Raw genomic sequence first — 21238 nt, forward strand, 5'->3', positions numbered from 1 at the left:
AGGGAGAGATAGGGAGAGAGAGATCCGACAAACATTCCTTATGAATATTAATTTAGGAACAGTAAATTATATTGGAAAGGTTTATGGTGATACTTACTTGGGAGATACATGCGACTAACTGTAGCCACAATAGTCTTGTTAGTTTTTTTAATTATTTTAAAAATGGCCCAAACACGATCACTGGTTGGATCTTGGCCGACAAAACGTAAAAGGAGTGCAAGACATCTTGAAGCTTGCAATCGACTTGCTTGGTTTATAGTGAATTGCACAGTGTCCTTCGAGTTAATAGTTACATCCAGCATTGTCGTATTTAATTTAAGAGGACACAAGTTACTTATTCTGCGATTAAACGTCCTGAAAAATAATGAAGAAATTTCACTGACGAAATGAAAATAATGTTACATATTTTTCATTTTACATAGGAAATAAATAGGTTTACGTTAATTAACACATACGTAAGAACATCCTTTTTTGGATATCTGGACTGCACTGTCATGTATCGGGACTTGAGATTATGGTACTGTGGCACTATATCAAGAGTCTCTCCATTAATACAGCAACCTAGGTATTCAATGTTCTTCAAACTTGTATGATCTAAATTTGTTTGCGTTTTGGACATCTTGAAATTACAATTATATTCCCGGATTCCTTTTTTTACAGTCTTGAGGAACCTAAATCACATTTTATAAACTTAATTTCTGCTGTTACAAGATAAATAATTAAAACTTAGATAGCTAAAAATTTCATTCTCTGAACATAAAATCTTTCTGCGACGACAAATTACGTAAAATGGAAAGCAACATTTTAAACTTTTGTAGATGATTCAACATTTTATTCAATCTTTTTTTATTTTAATTATATTATAATTATATTTAACTGTCTAGTAAAAAGTTCAATTGAAGGTGGATTTCAATTTCTTTTTATATTTCCTTTAAAGAAGCTTATAGGTCTTAGACATTTATTTAGAATTATCTTTAACCTATAAAAATTGAAATATCATGTACTTTACATTATGGAGCATTACATTTAGGAGATAAAGCTGCAATTTTTGAAAAATTGTATGCCGTGAAAATTATTTATACTTTGATATACTGAAGCCGTCTTTGCTACAGTTAATTTACCTTTCGGCGGTTTCTTTATCCTCCGTTAAAAATAATATGTCATCTGCATATCTGTATAATTCTCCATGTTTAATAAAATCCTTCATGGTATGGTGTACCATATATTCATAATATATGTCAGCTAATATTTTTGAAAGACGTAGTCCCACTCCCAGACCTTTCTTCAGAATGTACTGTTTCTTTGAGATTACCACCTGAAGGACAATGAAATAAAACAGTAATGTTATATTTCCTTTGAAATACGCTAGAAAAATTCATTTTTCAAAATTAATGAGATTTTCTTCTTTTTGGAAATATTAAGGGGGAACGCCACTGTGACGGCCAGAAAAATAACCGATTTTCACGAATTTTTTTGAAAGGCTTAATTAATTATTAAAGGAATGGGGGGTTGTTGTTATTTCATTAAGTATACATTTAACTTGTTTAATATAAATTCTTATTCAAAAATTTTAAAAATTGACAATGATATAGACCTAAACTTAACCATAGGAAAAAAATCCCCCCTCCGTTGTCCCAGGGGTTTCGTAGTGTAGGATTACCTGAAAAAAAAAGAAATTTTTTAATATGTATACGAATGTAGCTATGGTGCTACGTAGCCGTTTTTTTTTTTAATTTCTCGCAAAATTCCGACGGATTGAAATTTTTTTTCATTATTTTGACCCTTTTCTTTGTATTCAAGCAGCTCGGAAAAATAGTAATTATTAAAATTTCAAAAATCGGCTACGTGCAAACTTAGCCACTGTGATAACAAAGATTAAAAAAAAATTGAAAATCGCCTTATTAGTTTTCGAGAAATCGCTGGGACAAGTTTGAAATAAATCGTTTCGATAAAAACGCATTTAAAGTTTTCATTGCGTCTTTCTTGGTGTCTAGTAATGTTTTGCTTAAAATATTGATACTTACCTTAAGCTGTCAAGTCCTGGGCCATATGATGGACCTTCCTCGTCATTTCCAATGTCGTTATTGTCGTTTTTTGCTTTTTTATGGATAATATTCATGCGGTTGTCAGCAGTTTCCATTCGCTTCATGTCTCGTTTAACGCAGTACGAGTGGAGTGTCGGTCCAACTTTTATACCTAATAACTCCACAATTTGGAGTATCACCTGTGCACCTTCATTGAATGCTATTGTTGAAATATACAAGGCTGTTTCAACAATAATAGAACCACTTGAATTTGATTTCGGTGCTATTTGCCACACTACTGAATTGAAACATTCATTATTATTTTGGGTGAAACCGCCAATACACCTTTCCAATAATTTAGGATCCGAATAATCCTCGTATATTGGAAATAATTTGACAGCAGCATCTTCCGGAAGTGGCGGTTTATCAACAAATGATTCCAAGCTATTAGTTGATACAGCTTGTTGAAAATCGCACCAAGAGTCAGCACCTTCAAGGCAGAGAAAATGTCGTGGATGTTCTGGTGATGACGTTTTATAGTATAAAGTTTGCCAAATCCCATTATACATGTCATCAACATTGTCGGAGTGACGTCGTATTGCTAAGCCATAATAATTGGTCAGCTCATTAATTACTTTATCGGTTAATCGACCCTTCCCCCCCAAACCTTTATTTTTTTTTCTTGAGATTTCTAAGTCGACTTCCCATTCTTTTTTGCACTTGGTTGATGCATTCTTTTTTTATAATAGGTTCATCTCCATAGAGCTTTGCATCGCAAATACTTTTATATGTTTTAGTATCGCCATCACCAATGTAATTTAAATATTTTATGTTGTGCAGGGATTCCGATCTTAGAAACATTTCTTTTGTCCCATTGACTTCCATTTTACCTGACGATTCGGTATGGTTAATTACACATTCATCGGAATGAGTCTCCAGCCATTCATCGTACTCAATTGTATCTTTCTTGGAATTCATTTGTGCACAGGATTTACAAAAGATACACTTCATAATGACGTCCACAATTTTGCGAGTATGAAAACCAATTAGATGAAATGCCAAATAAAGATTTAAATCCTCTCTTTTTCCAGCTCCCATCCCCAGACACTGTGATTCCAGGAACATCATTTGAGTCCAATATTTTCGAAGTTTCTTCCAGTTCTTCTTTTACAGCCTTGATCAAAACAATATCACACACAGTTTTCGCTGCATTCTTGATCTGTTTCACTACACGATCATAAAAAGTATGAAAGATTGGACGTGGTGAATCCACGAAGGCACAACATTTTTCAGCAGAACATAATCCCATACCAATGAGTTTCATAGCTAATATGAAACGTCGATTGATTTCATATGCATTGTCTATAAGGGGGCATGAATCAGTCGACACAGGATCACATTTTTCACAATTCCCCACAAATTTAAAACCTAATCCTCGAATACTGCGTTCAGTAAAATTTATGTTACTACCACACTTTTTACAAGATATATAATTACCAAGCACAGTAAAAACAGAAAAAAATGTATAATTCTATAATTTACTGTTAAATTCACGTCACAGTCAATGTCTTTCGAAATTTTTCGTTTGGAGGCACTCGCACGCCGTTTCAGGTTTTCACTTTCTTCTATTTCATATCTATTACGAGGACGTTTCATTTTTTTCCAATGTAAAGTAACTTTTGATCTAAGCTTCTACTACCTTTACGATCCATTTTTCGAGGTACGTACAGTAAGCGACTCGAAAGACGACGAATAGCTACCAAACATTCAGATCGTCCATTCGATATACGGAATATTTTTGAGTAGGGAAAAATCGGAAACCCGTAAGAAAGGAAATCTCACATAGTATTAAAGCCAAAAGGCTGACCTATTAGAAATGGGCAGCCGTTAGCAAGCGACTGAGTCACAAACAGCCTCGCTGCCTGCTCTCACTAATGTGTCTGTAACTCAGACAATTTTCCGAATTTTAATTAAAAATTTTAACTGCATATTTTTGAATATATATACTTTAAGAAAATGCAAAAAAAAATGTTTTTTCGAACTTTCACAGTGGCGTTCCCCCTTAAGTTCATCAAGGAAGCCAAAAAGATTTGGTTTCATTGTTATTAAGAGGAAATTTTCGTGTAAAATTAAACAATTTTTTCATAAGTTAAAAGTCCATCTCTAAAGTATTCACAAAAAATTCAAAGTCGAAATAACGATATAAAATTAAGTTACAACCCATTTAGAGAGAGACATCAGATTATTATTTACGACGGACATAGCTGCTGTCTTCATAAATGTAAAGATATCTGAACAACGTACGTCAGAATTCCTCTGTTATAAAATGCATGCTATCGAAAAATCAACGTTTTGTTACATGATGGAATTTTTAAATAAAATATAAAATGTAGATAAATCAATAATAAATGATTAAAATGACACAAAGTCCACTATTAAACGCGTTTTTCTCGCAACTACATTTATCAAACTGGGGTGCAAGATAACTCAAAAAACAATTGACTATAAATAATAAGTTAGTTATATAATTATAAGTTAAAGTATAAAAGTTAACTACTACATCTTTCGTTTTAGCGAAATAAGATTATTCAAATATAATATTTTAAGTAACTTAGGTTTTTGATTTGCTCATTGCTCCTTCTAAGCTCAGAGTTTCTAACCTCTTTTTGACTATCTCTAAACCCTGTTGCTTTTTTATTTTGGTGGAAAATTCGTGTGTTTGTTAAAGTCTCTGAATCGCTTCTCGCGTTATCTTCGTTGTAAGAAATATCGTCATCAATTTCCTGTTTATTAATGTTAAATTTGCCGTGATTCGAACCGCGTATATCCTTTCTATTACGATTAAGACCAATGTCCGTTAGGATATCATAAGATTCTAGGCGGATCAGGTCAACTGACAATTATTCCTTGTTTATCGAATACTCCATTTTGTTCATTTTATATTCTTACTCGATCTCTAACTACAATTTCTGGAAGAATTTTAACTCATTTATCAAAATACATTTTTCATGAGGCTTGTTTTTTTGTAATCTATTTCTAATCGCCTATAAGTATTTGCATTCGAGGCATTGTAGCTCATATCGAACGTTGGTAAGTATCCATCAACAGTTCTACCGAACATAAATTTATTTGGCGATCCTCTATCGTCTGAGATAGGAGTGTTTCTATATTCTTATAGCGCTATGGACAAGTCTTTGCTATCAAATTCTGCTTTTTTCACCAGTCGTTTGACGGTCTACAGTAGGTGATATAAGGTAGTATTAACTCACTCGGTTTTTTGTGGAATACATGCACATGAGACTCTTGGCTCACGACTGCTCCGTCGATAATGCAGATATGTAAGATAGATTTCCAGTGTTTGTGTCCAAGATTGTTGTGTTCATTACAATTTTGTCGCGGACATGCGAAGCAGACTATAATTGCTATTAGTGCACGCATGCGTTCTTTTCCCCGAATAATTGAGATAATATCGTACACATGCCGCGAGATTTGGAATGAACGACTAATGACATCCGAGGTTGCTCGTGTGACATCGATTAGTTTTAAATGCACAGCAAGGCAGACAAGATTCTTTTTTTTTTTCTCGCGATTAAAGGAGGGCAACCAATGGCACCTGCTGCTGAGAGATATTGCAAGGTCGCGAGGTTTAGGGAAACAACGTCAGAACAGAGCAGTGAACTTTTATCTCTGATGCACACGCACGGGAAAGGACCTGCCCCACGAGTCATTACAGTGTTGTCGCTACAAGCGATTGCGATTACTGTTTATCATTCTCGCTATGTTTGCATTCTGTAAGCAATTTGCTTCGGAGGTTCCTAATTGGGCACGTGCCGCTTAGACACTGGCACTATCGGGCACGGCGTAAAAATGGCGGCGAAGCAGTGAGCTGGCAACATTGGACACCGGTTTTTGGTCCAGATAATCTTTTGGACATATGATTTATCTACAAATTTTACTAAGGTGTAGCAGTCTTTCATATCATACACAGTTCATGACAGAAATATATATGTTTCCAGGTTCGGTCTAGAGTATTTATAAAGCGCAGATCGTGTATCTCCAGCGTGAAACATTCATCCAGTGCTGCAATCGGGGATAGCTTAGCTTGTCGTGAGGGAGCGTTTGAGGGGGAGGGGACTCGGACCCACACATCAGACGTGCCTGTCTAGATAGTGATGAAGTACATGACTTCGTATCGGCCTTGCGGCCGACCGCACCTGGAGGGTGATCCTCCTTATCGACCCCCCATTGCTGGGGGGTTGCACTCCGTACCCCACCGCCAAAGGGGCCCGAAGGCCCAGGACGGGCTGGAAAAACCCGAATGCTCCGGACCGATCATTCAAACCCCGGGGAGGCGCTTGCCGGGTCGGGGCCTCCGCGACGCACTCCCCGAAGGGAGGCCACTTGACCCCACCCGTTGGAGCAACCTCGAGGAGGTCCCTCCCCTGTACCCGCGTGGTGCGAGCAGTGATGAAGTACAAGAAATATATTAAGGCGATGGAAACGTTCCGGTGGATATATCAATCCTGAATTTAGAGGATGATGAAGATGTTAGTCGCCGTGCCGCCACATATTACCATGCATGCATTTCATTTAGTATATTCACAACTTCAGGGGTCAATAACCCTATTTTTAGAGACAAGCGGTCAGTTTTTTCGTTTGTTTAAATGTTTCGAGCACATTTTGAAACCAAGGAAAGTGATTTTTACTAGAGTTTAGGTGAGCCCCGTATTCTTAAATTATTTATAAACCGGTACAACTGACAGATGATCACGTGTCCAAAAAATGATGTAGACCAGAAACCCGTGTCTACCATCGCGGACCGACCATACCGCCCCCATCTTTTTGCCATGTCCACAGGGTCTGTGTCTGATTAGGACTCACTCGTTTACTTCGACATGGACGATTGGCAATTATTGAAGGAAAGATTATTAACCAATGTACGATTTGAAAAAGATCGCAAAGACTGTTTACACGAATGCGATCGACTCATCGATGAACTGACAAAATATTTATTATGCAAGGGTACATCGGTCGGAAAGAGGAAACACATCTTACTACGAAAATCAGTTTGTTGAAGACAAAAAATTATCATTCTGGAGAAGGGTGACGATGAGGAGGACGGTGGTGGTGAAAAGATGGGGTCGGATCATACCAAGACAATCGAATGAGATAACCACTTGAAAAGGGAGGAGATGCAATCTGCGTTTATCACCAGAATATCTACGGGAATTGTGTCTAAAAAAAACATATATTAACTCCAGATATTTTTGGAAGGAAGCACGGGTGCCAGTAATTAAACGTCTACGCGATGTTCTTCGTACTTACAACCAGTTGAAGTTTAACGCTTGCTTTCACGAAATCTTTAAGAGAGATCACATTGACGGGGAAGAATTTGTCCACAGAAAATACCATAATGCAGTTAACTACGAATATACAGGACTGTCATATTTATAACGTGGTTGAACCAATGTACACCGTAATGAAGGAATTTTAAAAGCGCATCAGTGGTTGGACATTGTATAAAATATTAAATTTTTCAGTAAATTTGAATGTGTTTTGACGTGGTACATTTTTGGCCATGTCACGACTCTCCCAATATTTTCTATTTAGCCTATTTTTGAATTTTAAATGATCTGGGGCCCGGCGGTCACCAACCTGAAGGAAGAGAAGATGTTATGCTCAAAATGTTTCTAGCATTGATCTATGTTCGTTGTTGAAAAACGACTGCCTCCTTCCTCTTCCAGCCCTATTGCCGAATTTTTATGAGCGTTTTGGTGGGAGGAATGAGGAAGGAATCTATGATTGGTCGCCCCTCCGTAAGAACCGCTCGACAATTGGTCACGGAAAAGGCCCAAGAAGGGAAATCCATGCAAATACAGCCGGGGCGGAAGCGCGATAAGACCCGTGCAGTCCGGGGGGTCATAAAACAATAATCTGGGCTTGACGCTCGGACGACCGTCTTCGTCCTGCCTAAACTGAACGCAATAGCTATTGTATCGTCCGAAAATTATAGCTATTAACAAGGGGTCCTATGCGGAACAAATAGATTGGATGTTTACCGGTTGGACGTCGGTAATACCCGATGTGCACGTGCTAAGGGTGGACAATTCCGTTTTAACCTAGGGAGGTTATTACATTGTATTACTATGGGCTTTTGTCTGCTGTACCTAGGTCCGATGGACCCCCCCCCCCCCAATTTCTGGGGGGTTATTAACATCCATCTGCTTCCAGCACCCCCACTACCAAGGGGGCCTGGAGGCCCATGACAAGCTTGAAAAAACCTGAATGTTCCGGACCGATCGACAAATCCTGGGGAGGCGCTAGCCAGGCCGGGGCCTCCGCGACGCACTCCCCGAAGGGAGGCCGCTTGACCCCGCCCGTTGCCCTCGGGGAACCTCGTGGAGGTCCCTCCCCTGCACCCGCGTGGTGCGAGCATTCGTGCAAGGCGCCAGCTGAGACGTAATGCTCCAGGCGAGCTTTCCAGGCTAGGTCGGATGGGAACCCGATCCATCGGCCAAGGTAACCCAGCGAATATTCGGATCGGTTATCCCATCTATCGGCCCATACTAGCTCGCCGGCCTTCTTATTACGGCCGATGGTGTCGGCCCCCAACCCGCACCCGGAAATCCGAGACACGGGACGGGTTACCCGACGCACCCCGGCCGTCCGGCCGAGAAGTGTTCCCATGATGAGGGCAACCTGTCGCCGGTAACTCTAGGGGGAACGAGAGTGTAATCAAACTCCGTAGAGCGAGCATCTCTCATGGTTCCCCAGTAGCCATTTGCCGTTTCGTTATGGACCCATAGGGGCCCGCATCCGGCCTCCACCACAAGGAGGTTTACGGATGGCTCTTGGACGCGTGGGAGTCCACCCCACGTCGTTGCCTTTTGGAGGCCAGGGAAGTTATTACAGAAATGATTTCCTGCATGAGGGACTCAGCGAATTGGGAAGCTGATCTTAACAGAAAAATGACAATTAATTATGTAATTTTGTACGCCTTTTGATTCAATAAAATTTCTCTATATTACCTAAAATTTATCTCTGTTTTCTGTCAATCATCCTTCATTGTTCAATATTTTAGGGCGCGTTCTCGGACATTAGCCAAAATATTTTTAAGTATATTCGATCGAATGTTCCAGAACTCCTGAAATTCTGTTAGATTTTGCGAAACTCCAGCCGTAGAGTCCGCGTATCAACAGCGGCGACTGTACGGTGGTCGCGCGCTCGCTACCTCTCGTCACTCTGGCATGAAGAGCGAAACCGTCGAGGAAGCCACGGTCTAAGAAGATGTCAGGTACAGAAGCATCGACCACAGCCAGCCTGTCGTGCTCACCCGAAGGGTTGCCTATCGGCCCTGTTAACCATTCTAGTGGCCTTGTTTGCGGGCGCGGGCCGTATACGGGTCCGATGACTCAGGTACGGCCACCCGCAGGACCTCCAAAACTACCCGGCCAGAAGCCGGACCAGAAGGCAAGAGCTCTAAGAATGACCCTGGCTGTCACCGACGAGGCAAAGCATGGATTCCGTGTTTCGGGAGGTCACTTCGCGGCCAAGTTACGGCGCAAGGACGGGGAGCAAAGGACTGGGAATACACAAACTAACCGGCGCTCAGGAGCAACGACCTTCGAGCCAGGAACCCAACCATTTTTCTGCCGGAGTACCCAGGGCTTGCCCGATGATCACCTGGACTTGTCCCAGGTGAGCCAAGATCCCCCAAAGGGAAAAATTTCATCCTAGAGGATCCACCATTTTGATCCGCCATTTTGAATTTTAAAATTCTGTTACTAGATGTGGATTAAGCGGTTATAAAAACTATGTTAAACCATTCGTTTTTAAAATAATAATCCAATCATTTTGAAATTATATTATTTGCTGTATTCGATCCGCCATTTTGAATGTTGAAATTCTGTTGTCATATTTAAACTCAGCGATTGCAAGAATTTAGAGAAATCCACTTGTCTTATAAAATAATCAAATCACTTTTTAATTTTTTGTCCGTCATATTGGATTCGCCATTTTTAATTTCGGAATTCAATTGTCAGATGTGGCTTCAACGATTACAAAAACTTCAAGAAACCCTTCTTTTTTTTACAATCATTTTAGAGTTGGGATGACTATAGTTCGTGTTCGTTCCACGAGAGGCGATGTTGAATGTCGGCTGTCCAAAAACTATACGGAAGTCCTCCTATCAACGAGTGCGAAATTTATATACTCTTCGATTTAAGGGAAAGTGAAAGTGGTATCTGAAGAGTGAATTGTTAATGAAACTTTTCTCCGAACTGGGTGTCCTGAACGTTTCACACTTTACAAAATGAATGTGACGGCTACAAGGAAGGTCCAGACACTCTTGAGATTCTATTTTTAACAACAAAAGTAAAAAATACCTAGGAACAAATTTAAAAAAAAATTGAAATTTCGTAATTTCAGGACCTTCTTTATACCCTCCGTATTTATATTGTAAAGTTTAAATTGATTCAGTACACTCGGTTTGGAGAAATGTTTCATGAACGAACTCTTTAACGCCTCTTTCACATCATCTTAAGAGTCTATGACGACGAAGATAAACTACAACCATTCTGAGCATATGTAAAAATTGAAACTATATCTTCGCGTACAAACAACCGACCGGAGTCGGGGAAAGTAAAGAAAAAAAGGTGATTTTTAATTGATTTTTTGAGTTTATCACATTCATTTTTCTTTTTTTCTCATAGCAATAGAAAGAGTAGATTTCAATTTCCCCCACTCCTGAAATTTGGATCCTCGGCGTTAAGTACTTGGTACCGTCTATCTTAGGGTCAAATGCATAAGGCGCGCTTCGCTCATCATTTGACACTGCGGTTTCTTGATTCTCCTATAATCACTAATCTGCTCGGAGGAATCTGCAAAATTCTTCACTAGCCACTCAGCTGCCACGTAACACTTATTTAAATCATATTATTCCTAGCGAATTTCAATTCAACATGAATAAAACATTAATAATATTACCCTCTGTTGCGTGATGTACTTCCTGATTTTATCCAAAATCTTACTTGTCTGCCAAGTTTTCTTGGAATTGGATTTATATGTAGTAAACATTGTTCCTGCCGACACCGGAGCCTGCAACTCAGCGAATATCTTCAAAATCTTCAATTTGTTGAACTTTCTGGCGTAGAATTTGTTCAATACAGCGCAGGTTTGCTCGGAGATGGTGTTAGGTACTTCCTCACAAAGTAACTCGAGAATGTTCATGAGTTTCTCTACATTAATTATAATCTTTCATTAAATAATAAAGTAAGAGTGAATAACAGAAAAGATATTTACTTTATTTAATCGAAACATCGTGTATAGTTTAATGATTACCCAAACAAGACATGTACAAATACATTAATAAACATAACCCCACGATATGAAGTAATGCTCGGCGAAAAATGTTATCGCTGTCGGTACAATGGCATTCGTCGATGGTTTCCTCCCGGACCTACTGCCCACTCCGGCCGCGCAGCGTACTAGTGGAGAGAGCAGCGTGGAATTTGAATCGCCCGAGGGGCAGAATGGATTTTCTATAGAAAATAAATGTTTATAAACAAAAACAATTAATGACAATTATTTAAATATTATTGTGGAGTGTTGTTACGTCCGGATGGGAAGGGAGTTCGAGATTTTATTGAATGAATGTACGCAGTTGGAATGAAATTCCTTTACTAAAATTTATTTATTTCCTATTTTTATTCGCGAGTTGTCGGGGATGCTTCTGAGGGGACGCCTGGGTGTCCCGGCCGCTGCTCCGATTTCGTCGGGAGGTCGGCTGGGCGAGCCTCTGGGAGGGTCCCGGTCGCGGTGCCGATGTGGCCGGGAGCTCGTTGGGAGGAAAATTCCTGGTGAGACTCCGTAGCAGGAGGTGGGACGGGGACGCTTTCTGTTCTTGGGAGCTCAATAGCCCGAGCGGCTTGCTCCCGAGCTTTTCTCTTTTGGGCCCTCCTGTGGGGCCCGTGTTTTCTGAGGATTGTAGGTCTGCCCTCTAAAGCGGCGAATAGGGCCCTAAGTTTGACCCGTCTTCCGGACCGCTTTATCATCTAAGGAAATTATTTTCCGTTAACATGGTACGGAGGGAGGAAGGAAAGCTAGTCTTTAAAAATAGGTTGTAAGAGATCAGGGAAGGAACCGGTTGGACGATTTTCACGGGGATCGGCGATTTGATGATCTGAAGGGTGGCAAAACCTAGCCTGACTCACTCAGATCATCGGAGTATTCGGGTCGAGTACCAGGGCGAAGCAAGACAACTGCGACTGCCCCAGGAATGTCGACTTGTTGGTAATCCGGGGGGTGGGAAGGCAATGCCTACTCGCTCTGACTATCGGGGATAGGGAGTCGGAATCGCGAGGAATTCGAATATGGGAGCTAGCTGCACAAGAAAAGATCTTTAAATAAAAACAAAGCTAAACTAATTTATTGAAATTTGAAACAGGATTACATTACCGCGCTTACATTAAAGAGGATTAGAGGGAGGGAGAGGGAGGGAGAGGGAGGGAGAGGGAGAGGGAGAGAGGGAGAGAGGGAGAGAGGGAGAGAGGGAGAGAGGGAGAGATGGCTAGGATCGCGTTAGAAACTTCGTTAGACAAACTAGGCTCTGTAGCTGACTTACACTCCCGATTTTTCACTCTCTGTGCGCCCGGCCCGAAGGACCTCATATATTGGTTCAGAAGCGTGGCTACCGATCTTCCATACGGTTCTCAAATTTAGGAACCGGGAAGATGGGCAACTGGCTGGATCTGGTGAGCTTAGGGGAGAGTCCAAGGGATGGGCGCCGCTGGATTTTTTGTGGCGGTCGACTTTTCCCACGTCCTCTTCGCTCTTACATTTGGGCCTTATCGCCCTTAGCAACACGCTGGTGTTGCCCCGGGCCTTCTGGAAAATTCTGACGCTGGTTTCTGCCTACGTCACCTACGTCGCGTAGGCAGATTTTCTTTATTTCAGGAGGATGTGAGAATTACATGTATGTATATATATAAAAGAAGGGGTGTCAGCGTTACGGGGCGATTCGCCCGACGTAACAGTGTCCCTGACCCACTTAACGGAATTTTTGTTAAATTATTAATTACAGAATTTCTTAAAGAATATAATAAAACATGTTTTATTAAAAGTTTACAAGTTTCTAAGCGATTCAATTGTTCCATCCACTAAAACGAAGTTAGAATATAATCATAGCTCAAAAAAACAGTTTATTATATTTATACTGTGAAATGCCGCAGGAAAATTTCCAATGCATTCATATTCGGACATCGAAGCGGAATCATGATTTCATGTCTCTTATACATTTACGTTCTACACCATTCTTCCTATTCCTCGAAGAAATGAACAACTGTAAATCATTAAATGAGCATGTACATAACCAAAATTTACGAGTGTAAACATAAGAAAGACTTTTCTTATGCGAGTTCTTTATAAACGCAAATCTGAGTAACTTTTATGAATCGAATTCATTCGAAATGTGCATCCAAAACATAAAATACCATTTACTATTTCGTATTTGGAAGAAGAACAATAAACTAATTTGGATTTCCAATTTTAATTAGATTTTAAATCTATTTCCATTCGAAATTAAATTCTTCCAGAAAAATGAGAATATTAGAAAAGAATCAATCAGAATGATACTTCTTCTATCAACTGAATCAACTCTCACAAAAGTTAAACAACACGCATAACTCGAAATAGCTACTTTCGCAAAAACTGATGAAATTAAATTGTTTACTTACATTTTAAATACAAATACGAGTCATAAAATTACGTGTCCGAAAAAGGCATGGATAACGAAGGGTGTTGACGTTACGAGTAGATTGCACAGTTTATTCGAGACGACAGTTCTCGTGGAGGAATTGATCCTCCATTCCCTCTGTCAGTCACATGACCGCGGTCGCTGCAAAATGACAATTCACCTTGCGAGCCGCGGAAGGAAAGGGCGATAAGGTTCGAGGGTGAACGACTGCAAGCGAGAACATCCTCGGGAGGCATAAGATCTGCGAGGGAGCAAGGGAGAACGCCGCTACGGAAGGGACGACACCGCAGCCCGGAGTAGAAAGTTTTCCTCGTCGGCGTGTAAACATTGATGCTAATCCGATTATCGGGAGCCCGATATCGAGATCCTCACAACAAGGGGGTGAAAGTCCCGAGACCGGAGTTTCGAGAGTGGTAGTGGAAGCCCGGAGCTATGCGATCCGTAGGAGTAAGAGAGAACTGTCTAGGACCCTCGAGCCCCGAGTCAGTGACCGCGCTTAGCGGGCCCCGAAGAAGGGAAACCTATTCCTCGTTTCCTCCTTCCCGTTTCCTTCCATGTGTCACGTTTGTCAGAAGATTAATATCACGAAATATTTGCCACTTCAATTTACTTTGGGGAGTAACGGGACTGTTTGACCGTCGCGAAATATACGGCAACTTGTTTCCATATAATATTATTTTGCAAGAATATCAATTCCTTCCGCAGCATAGAATTTTATTTCCAATCATGTTCCCCCTATTTGCCGTCCTTATTTCAGTTTATGTTATTTACGAAAAATTTCATTTTAAATCATTTTGCTAGAATGTCAATGTCTCCAGTTTGTCTTATTTTAAACCACTTTGAAATTTCATTATCATTCAGTTTCTACGTTGTTCATAAATTTGCATGTCTTAATAAAGCATGGACAACAAAAGATTAACGTTACAAGTAGATGACATAGTTTATTCGGGACGACAGTTCTCGTTGAGGAATCGTTGCTCCTTTCCCTCTGTCAATTATTTGATTGAGGCTGACGCCAAATGACAATCCACCTTGCGAGCCGCGAAACGAAGGGGCGAAAAGACCCGCGGGTGAACAAGTCCAAGCGAGAACTCCGTCGGGAGACATAAGACCCGACAGACAGCAAGGGAGAGTGTCGCCCCGAAAGGGAGGAGGCCGTTGCCCGGAGTAGAAAGAGAGTCTCCTTCGTCGGCGTCAAAACATTGACAATAATCCGCTTACCGGGAAACCGATATCGAGACCCTCACAGCGGGGGATGGAAGGCCCGAGACCGGAGTTTGAGAGTAGTAGTGGAAGCTCGAGGCCTTTTTTGACTCGTAGAAGTAAGAGAAAACGGTCTAGGAGCCTCGAGCCCCGAGTCAGTGGCCGAGCCTAGCCGGCCCCGAAGAAGGGAAACCTATCCCTCGTCTCTTCCTTTCCTTTTCCCTCCATGTGTCACATCACGAGCCGACCACGCCGACGCGAAACCAATATCTGGTCAGGGCCCGAAACCCGGCCGCATAAGTCTGTCCTTTTTTTCGAAGGATAGCGAATTAAATTGGCAATCTCACTCGGGCACACGGCCTTCAGTATGGATATAGAGACACAAGTATGTAGTCCCCTTACCGCACCGATCACCTGCCCTCGTGCTACCGCCGAGGTTGAAGGCCGACGGACTTGATCGCTGTTCGGATGGCTCACCCCCCTCCTTCTCTTTTCCTTCCATGTGTCACGTTTGTCAGACAATTGATATGACGAAATATTTGCCATTTAAATTTACTTTGGGGTGTAACGGGGCTGTTCGACTGTCACGAAATATGCTACAACTTGTTTGCATATAATATCATATTGCAAGAATGTCAATTCTTTCGACAAAATAGAATTTTATTTCCAATCATATTCTAAAGAATACGAGAAAACATATGTTTGATGAGGGTTGCTCATGGTATTCCTAATAGCACACTGAATTTTCTATTGAAAATAAAAAATACTTGTTTCTTGAACGTGAGCCTAATATTTCTAATTTTTTGTACTTGCACAAAATTTTCTTTTCATTTTTAATATGCTTTGGGTGAAAAGGAGGGATTTTTCTTTTTTTAAGGATATTCGTTTGGAAAAGGAAGGTCGATTTGCGAAAAACTCCGGGTTTCGCCGTAGCTGGTTGCAGACGTTTTTCGCGTATTGGCATGGTAATGGCCTGTATTATAATCCGTCATTCAAAAGCGGGTGAAGACGTATAAACCCCGAAAGGGATACAACCATTTTATTATCTTACAGCGGTAGGACCTTTTCCCTGTTCACCCTGTCAACGAACACGGCGCTGATCGGTGAAAAAGAAATAAATTTTATAAATATTAACAACTGCAATACCGTTACACAGGGTCAATCAGTACGATTTTGATATGTTTATGTTAGTAACATTTATTTTTTTCTTTTAACCGTTTGACTGCTAAGCAATTTTTGCAAGAACGCACGAAAACTGCGGAGCAACCAAGAAACACTGAAAATCGCAGCGCTTTTGCGCTGCGTCGCGGTTTTCGAGACAAATGAACGCAGCGCTTTTGCGCCGCGTAGCAGTTAAACGGTTAACAAATTGGTTTCAATTTTAGATAACCGATAAATATCCTTGAATGCCAGTAAGAAGCAATTTATAATGTGAGCCATAGTTTTGATATAATTTTTTCTGTAGATGCCTCAATAAACTCCATATTGGGGGTCAATAAGTACAAAAAATTAGAAATATTAGGCTCACGTTCAAGAAACAAGTATTTTTTATTTTCAATAGAAAATTCAGTGTGCTATTAGGAATACCATGAGCAACCCTCATCAAACATATGTTTTCTCGTATTCTTTAGAATATGATTGGAGATAAAATTCTACTTTGTCGAAAGAATTGACATTCTTGCAATATGATATTATATGCAAACAAGTTGTAGCATATTTCGTGACAGTCGAACAGCCCCGTTACACCCCAAAGTAAATTTAAATGGCAAATATTTCGTCATATCAATTGTCTGACAAACGTGACACATGGAAGGAAAAGAGAAGGAGGGGGGTGAGCCATCCGAACAGCGATCAAGTCCGTCGGCCCTCAACCTCGGCGGTAGCACGAGGACGAGTGATTGGTGCGGTAAGGGGACTACATACTTGCGTCTCTATATCCATCCTGAAGGCCGTGTGTCCGAGTGAGATTGCCAATTTAATGCGCTATCCTTCGAAAAAAAAAAAGGACAGGCTTATGCGGCCGGGTTTCGGGCCCTGACCAGATATTGGTTTTCGCGTCGCACAGTAGGTCGAAATCCCGAATCTCTGGCGAAAAGTCGAAAAATAAGGTTTCGATTTCGGGGTTTTGAAGTGGTGGGTTAGGTATAGTATTAGTCAGAGGGTCGAATTGCAGACTGGGGAGGGGTCGAACCCTTAAACAAGCTATTGTATTCCAGTCCTAAAGTGACCCTTGATCAAGCCAGACGTATCACGCTCCGAGCGAAATTTACAGTGTTGTGTTTAAAACGTCGCCAAGCCCAGGAAAATCACATTAAAAAAAATCTGAATAATGGATTCAAAAGAGGAAAGTAAGTACTATATCACCATTATATCCTAAATTTATAATAATGATGTATGTGATATCAACAAAGGAATGATTTGTCTGAAAATGAAGGTAAAATTGCAACGGAAAATTGTATAGACGTGGAGAAAAGTTGAGTTGGACCCCGTTGTCCCGCGGCTATACTTGTTCCATGTTGTAAATGATTCTATTGTTTAATAAAAAAAAAAAAAAATTCTGTGATTTTTGCGCCACCGCTATTGGTGCTAGTTTTTGTAATGAAAAATGCTTCTTTCTCAATCTTGAACAATTAAAACATAAAATATGGAGAAGTAGTTCACATAAAAGTTCCATAGTTCCGAAAGATCTATCCACGGGTGTACTCACATTGTGGGCCCAGTGCCCCAGGTGGGCCTGCTGAGGCCCAATTCGATTTTTTTTCTCATTACTCTCATTTTTTATAGCGGATTTATGTTCTACGCTTCATAAAAAAATATTTTGTCTCGTCTTTTTTTGCTAAGCCCTGTTCAAGTGGCCCAAAAGAATTTAATTTTGTTTTCATTTCTGTTTCCTCATTCCATTCATTTTACGATGCATCATTCGCTTTTATGAATAATATTGAGGAACAAATAATAGCAAGTGAGGTTGAATATGTAATTGTCTATTCATATGCATTATACTTTGACATATCAGAATCTGATGCCGATGATCCTGCAGTACCTGGTTTATCCAGGAAGGATATTTTCCTGCTCATCAGAGACAAATTAAATGATGGTGCAACCACAGCGTACAAGGAAATTGAGAAGACCATACGTGTCTCCAGCCAAATGTCTTATACGTAAATTCTTGTTCAAATTTAATGGTAAGTAGAAAATCGTTTCGAGGCACGAGGACAAATTTTTGAAGAAGTTTTCCGGATGGCAGAGTGTGGTCGTTGCCTTGGAAGAAACTCCAGAAGCTTCAAAGACGTCTAGCAAAATGGGTCGGCCTTCTTTAGAATTTTCCGAAACTAGCGATCGTACAAAACGGAGGAAGACTGAAAAATTACGTGCAGGGACAAGTACTGAAGAATTGTCTTATGTGATTCAAATGAACCTTCGAGCATGTGGCATATTAGATGCTGCAAAAGTTGTCCAAGATGTCACACTGGGAAGCCCATCAAAAGCTAAACATCATAGAGGATCTATCGGATCGATTTTAGAAACCCCTCTTTCTCCTAATGCTGCCCTGTCGGTTATAGTTGAAACGAATTTATCAAAATCACAGTACCAGAAAATTCGTAATGCAAGCAGACAAAATGGCTCCACTTTAATTCCGTCGTACAATAAAGTACATCAAGCGAAGCTTCAATGTTACACAACGAAATCAGATATTTCTGTAACGGAATGTAGTGCCGAAGTAAAACCGCAGGCTTTGCTGGATCACATAATCAAAAGAATCTTGTTATCTCAAAAGGATGTGATTAACAGTATGTCTTACGAAAAAATACGCAACTTGAATTTAATTTATAAGTGAGGTTGTGATGGCACTTCTGGCTAAAGTACATTCAAGCAAAAATTTACCGATGATGGAAGCCAGTCTGATTGAAACATTTTTGTTACTTCACTCGTTCCATTGCAACTTTTATCAGTCGACTAACAAATACAAAATACAGTTATTGTATGGAAAGATCCAAGGCCATCGTCTCCTCGTTTTTGTCGACCAATCAGGATTAAAATTTTGAACGAAAATACTGAAGCCACTGTTAACGAAATGGAATTCATTAAACAGCAACAAACTAACTTTGTCCCTTACGAAACAATCATAAACGCAAAAACCATAAGCATTTCTTTCAAACTTACTTTCACCATGATAGACGGTAAATGAACGGTTTGCAATGCAATCACGGATACTGCATCTGTTCACCGTTGCTATTTGTGTAAAGCAACTTCAAAAGACTAACAATATTGATGCGATGTTGAAAAGGGAAATCAATGGAAATCATTTAGAGTTTGGGTTTTCAACTTTGCATGCGTGGATTCGATTCTTCGAGTGTTGTCTGCATGTAAGGTACAAACTTGATATTAAAAAGTGGCAAACGCGTGATTCAATTGATAAAGAAAGTGTAAAAAACCGAAAGGAAGGAATACGAAAAGGTTTTCGTTTATAATTGGGACTGATAGTCGATCAACCGAAGCCTGGCTTTGGTAGCTCGAATGATGGGAATACCGCTGTTACGTCTGGGAAAGGGTAATAGAGTAAATAAAAAAGAAGAAGAGGTCTCAGAAACTTTAGTTTATTGCTAATCGATTATTATTGTCTCGGGGGCTTGCTTGCTGGGGGACGCAGGTTGCTCCCGTGACCCTTCCCTCCGCTTTTCCACGGGAGGCAGGTCGACCGGGGTCAACCTCCAGTCGGGCGTCCGTATCTCCACTGACGTGAGCCTTGCAGGCACTGGCCGCTCCGCGGTTCGCGGGGTCGAAGCCCTGGCGAGCGCCTTGATACTGGCCAGGCGTTTGCCCGATAAAACTAAGAGTTTTCCCTGGGTTTTCGGGGCCCCCGTCCTCTTTTTGGGTCAACTTTTTCCCGGCCCTCTTATGGGGAGCCCGTCGGGAGGTGGGTTTGGCTTATTTTCTAAACAGGCGAACACCGCCCGCAATGCCACCCTTTTTCCTGTTCGCTTGACCATCTACGGATGAAGGGGAGGAATATTATTGACTCTAGATTGTTGGTGGTACGTGGGGTCAGTGTAGGTGTGAGATTTGGGTCTGTCGAGAGGAAGGGGAGCCACACAAAAGCTCCGCGCTTCCTTTCGCGATTGCAGAAAGGAAAGGGATTTGGAAGATAGAAGTTTGTGGGCCCCTCAGCGAGTCCTATGCGGACCTTTCGATATTGGTGAAGGTGTTTGAAGGATGAAACAAATTCAAAGTGTACTAGGTTTATTAAATAAGCAGGGAATTTGTAAAGATACAGGGGTAGTTGTGAGTGTGTATGTATGCGTGTGTGTGGATATTTCTAAATACCTTAGTTGTCTCTTCGAAACGACGACCGCCCCAAAACAAAAGGGTATCGAGTTTTCGAAACATCGAAATGTTTGAGGAAGTCGAAGTAGTGTAACTAGCGAAGTATTCAATGGAATCGTGGAAATCGATGAAGTAGTAACTATCGAAATATTCGATGAAGAGTGTACGCTCGCTGCTTAAACACTGGTTTTTATATTGTTTCCACCCACGACGCTTGAGGCCCAAAATTCGGGTAAGGGTAGAAGTCAAATTCCTATTGGTATGTTTTAAAGTGATGGGCGTTGGAAAAATTATTAATTGGATGAAATGGGTAAGAGTGGGAGTTGGAAGGCTCTAATTGGAAGAGGAGTTGGAAATATTCGATTTCGGGGGATATGTGGGATTTCGGGAGTTTCGGTTGGAGGGTTTGGTTTGGAGTAGGGAAATTTAGGAAAAATGTTGTTAGGAGAGGGAGTTTGACGTTGTTACGTAGGCACCTTCTGTACCCTAACGTAAGGAAAACCCCTATTTTTCAATCACCGAAGCTAGCCATGGAAATCCGAGTACAGAAACGTGATTAGGAAACTCTTGCGAAAGATTCCAACGAGTTCATCGGCCAAACGGCTCCAAAAGTCATCGACCGACCCGGGGCAAAGAACCTGATGACTCCGCAGCGCATCAGCACGACTCAGAAACGCCACCCTCACCTGGGCCCTAGGAAACCCCCATCAATTGGAACATCCTGCTAATAAAACCAGCAGTCCGATCAAGACGGCAGTCATAATGTCATTAGTCGAAAGTCTTTAGTCAATTTGCAATAAGTCAACGTCAGTCTGCATCGAAACTTCGAGTGGAGCTTCTGGTCCCCGGTACTCCGTTCCTAGCGAATCAGAGACCGAGACCATTGGACTCCCTGCCAAGGACCACTATCCTGCGAGCTGCAGTAGCGCCATCCGGT

General features: G+C 41.0%; 1 protein-coding gene across 1 annotated transcript in view; it reads right to left on the minus strand.

Annotated features, from left to right (window-relative positions):
• The window catches only part of LOC105701415 (telomerase reverse transcriptase), a 42713-nt gene that overhangs the window by 8470 nt on the left and 13005 nt on the right, over positions 1–21238 (minus strand). Inside the window, exons 7-10 of the mRNA XM_023433116.1 lie at positions 11010–11260; positions 1122–1315; positions 456–671; positions 98–354 (exon numbers count right to left, since the gene is read on the minus strand). Of these exons, the coding sequence (XP_023288884.1) occupies positions 98–354; positions 456–671; positions 1122–1315; positions 11010–11260 (918 nt within the window). The remainder of the gene's footprint in view (positions 1–97; positions 355–455; positions 672–1121; positions 1316–11009; positions 11261–21238) is intronic.

This window comes from Orussus abietinus, unplaced genomic scaffold (assembly GCF_000612105.2).
Source record: "Orussus abietinus isolate OABI.00-Male unplaced genomic scaffold, Oabi_2.0 scaffold561, whole genome shotgun sequence".
NCBI classification, from domain to species: domain Eukaryota; kingdom Metazoa; phylum Arthropoda; class Insecta; order Hymenoptera; family Orussidae; genus Orussus; species Orussus abietinus.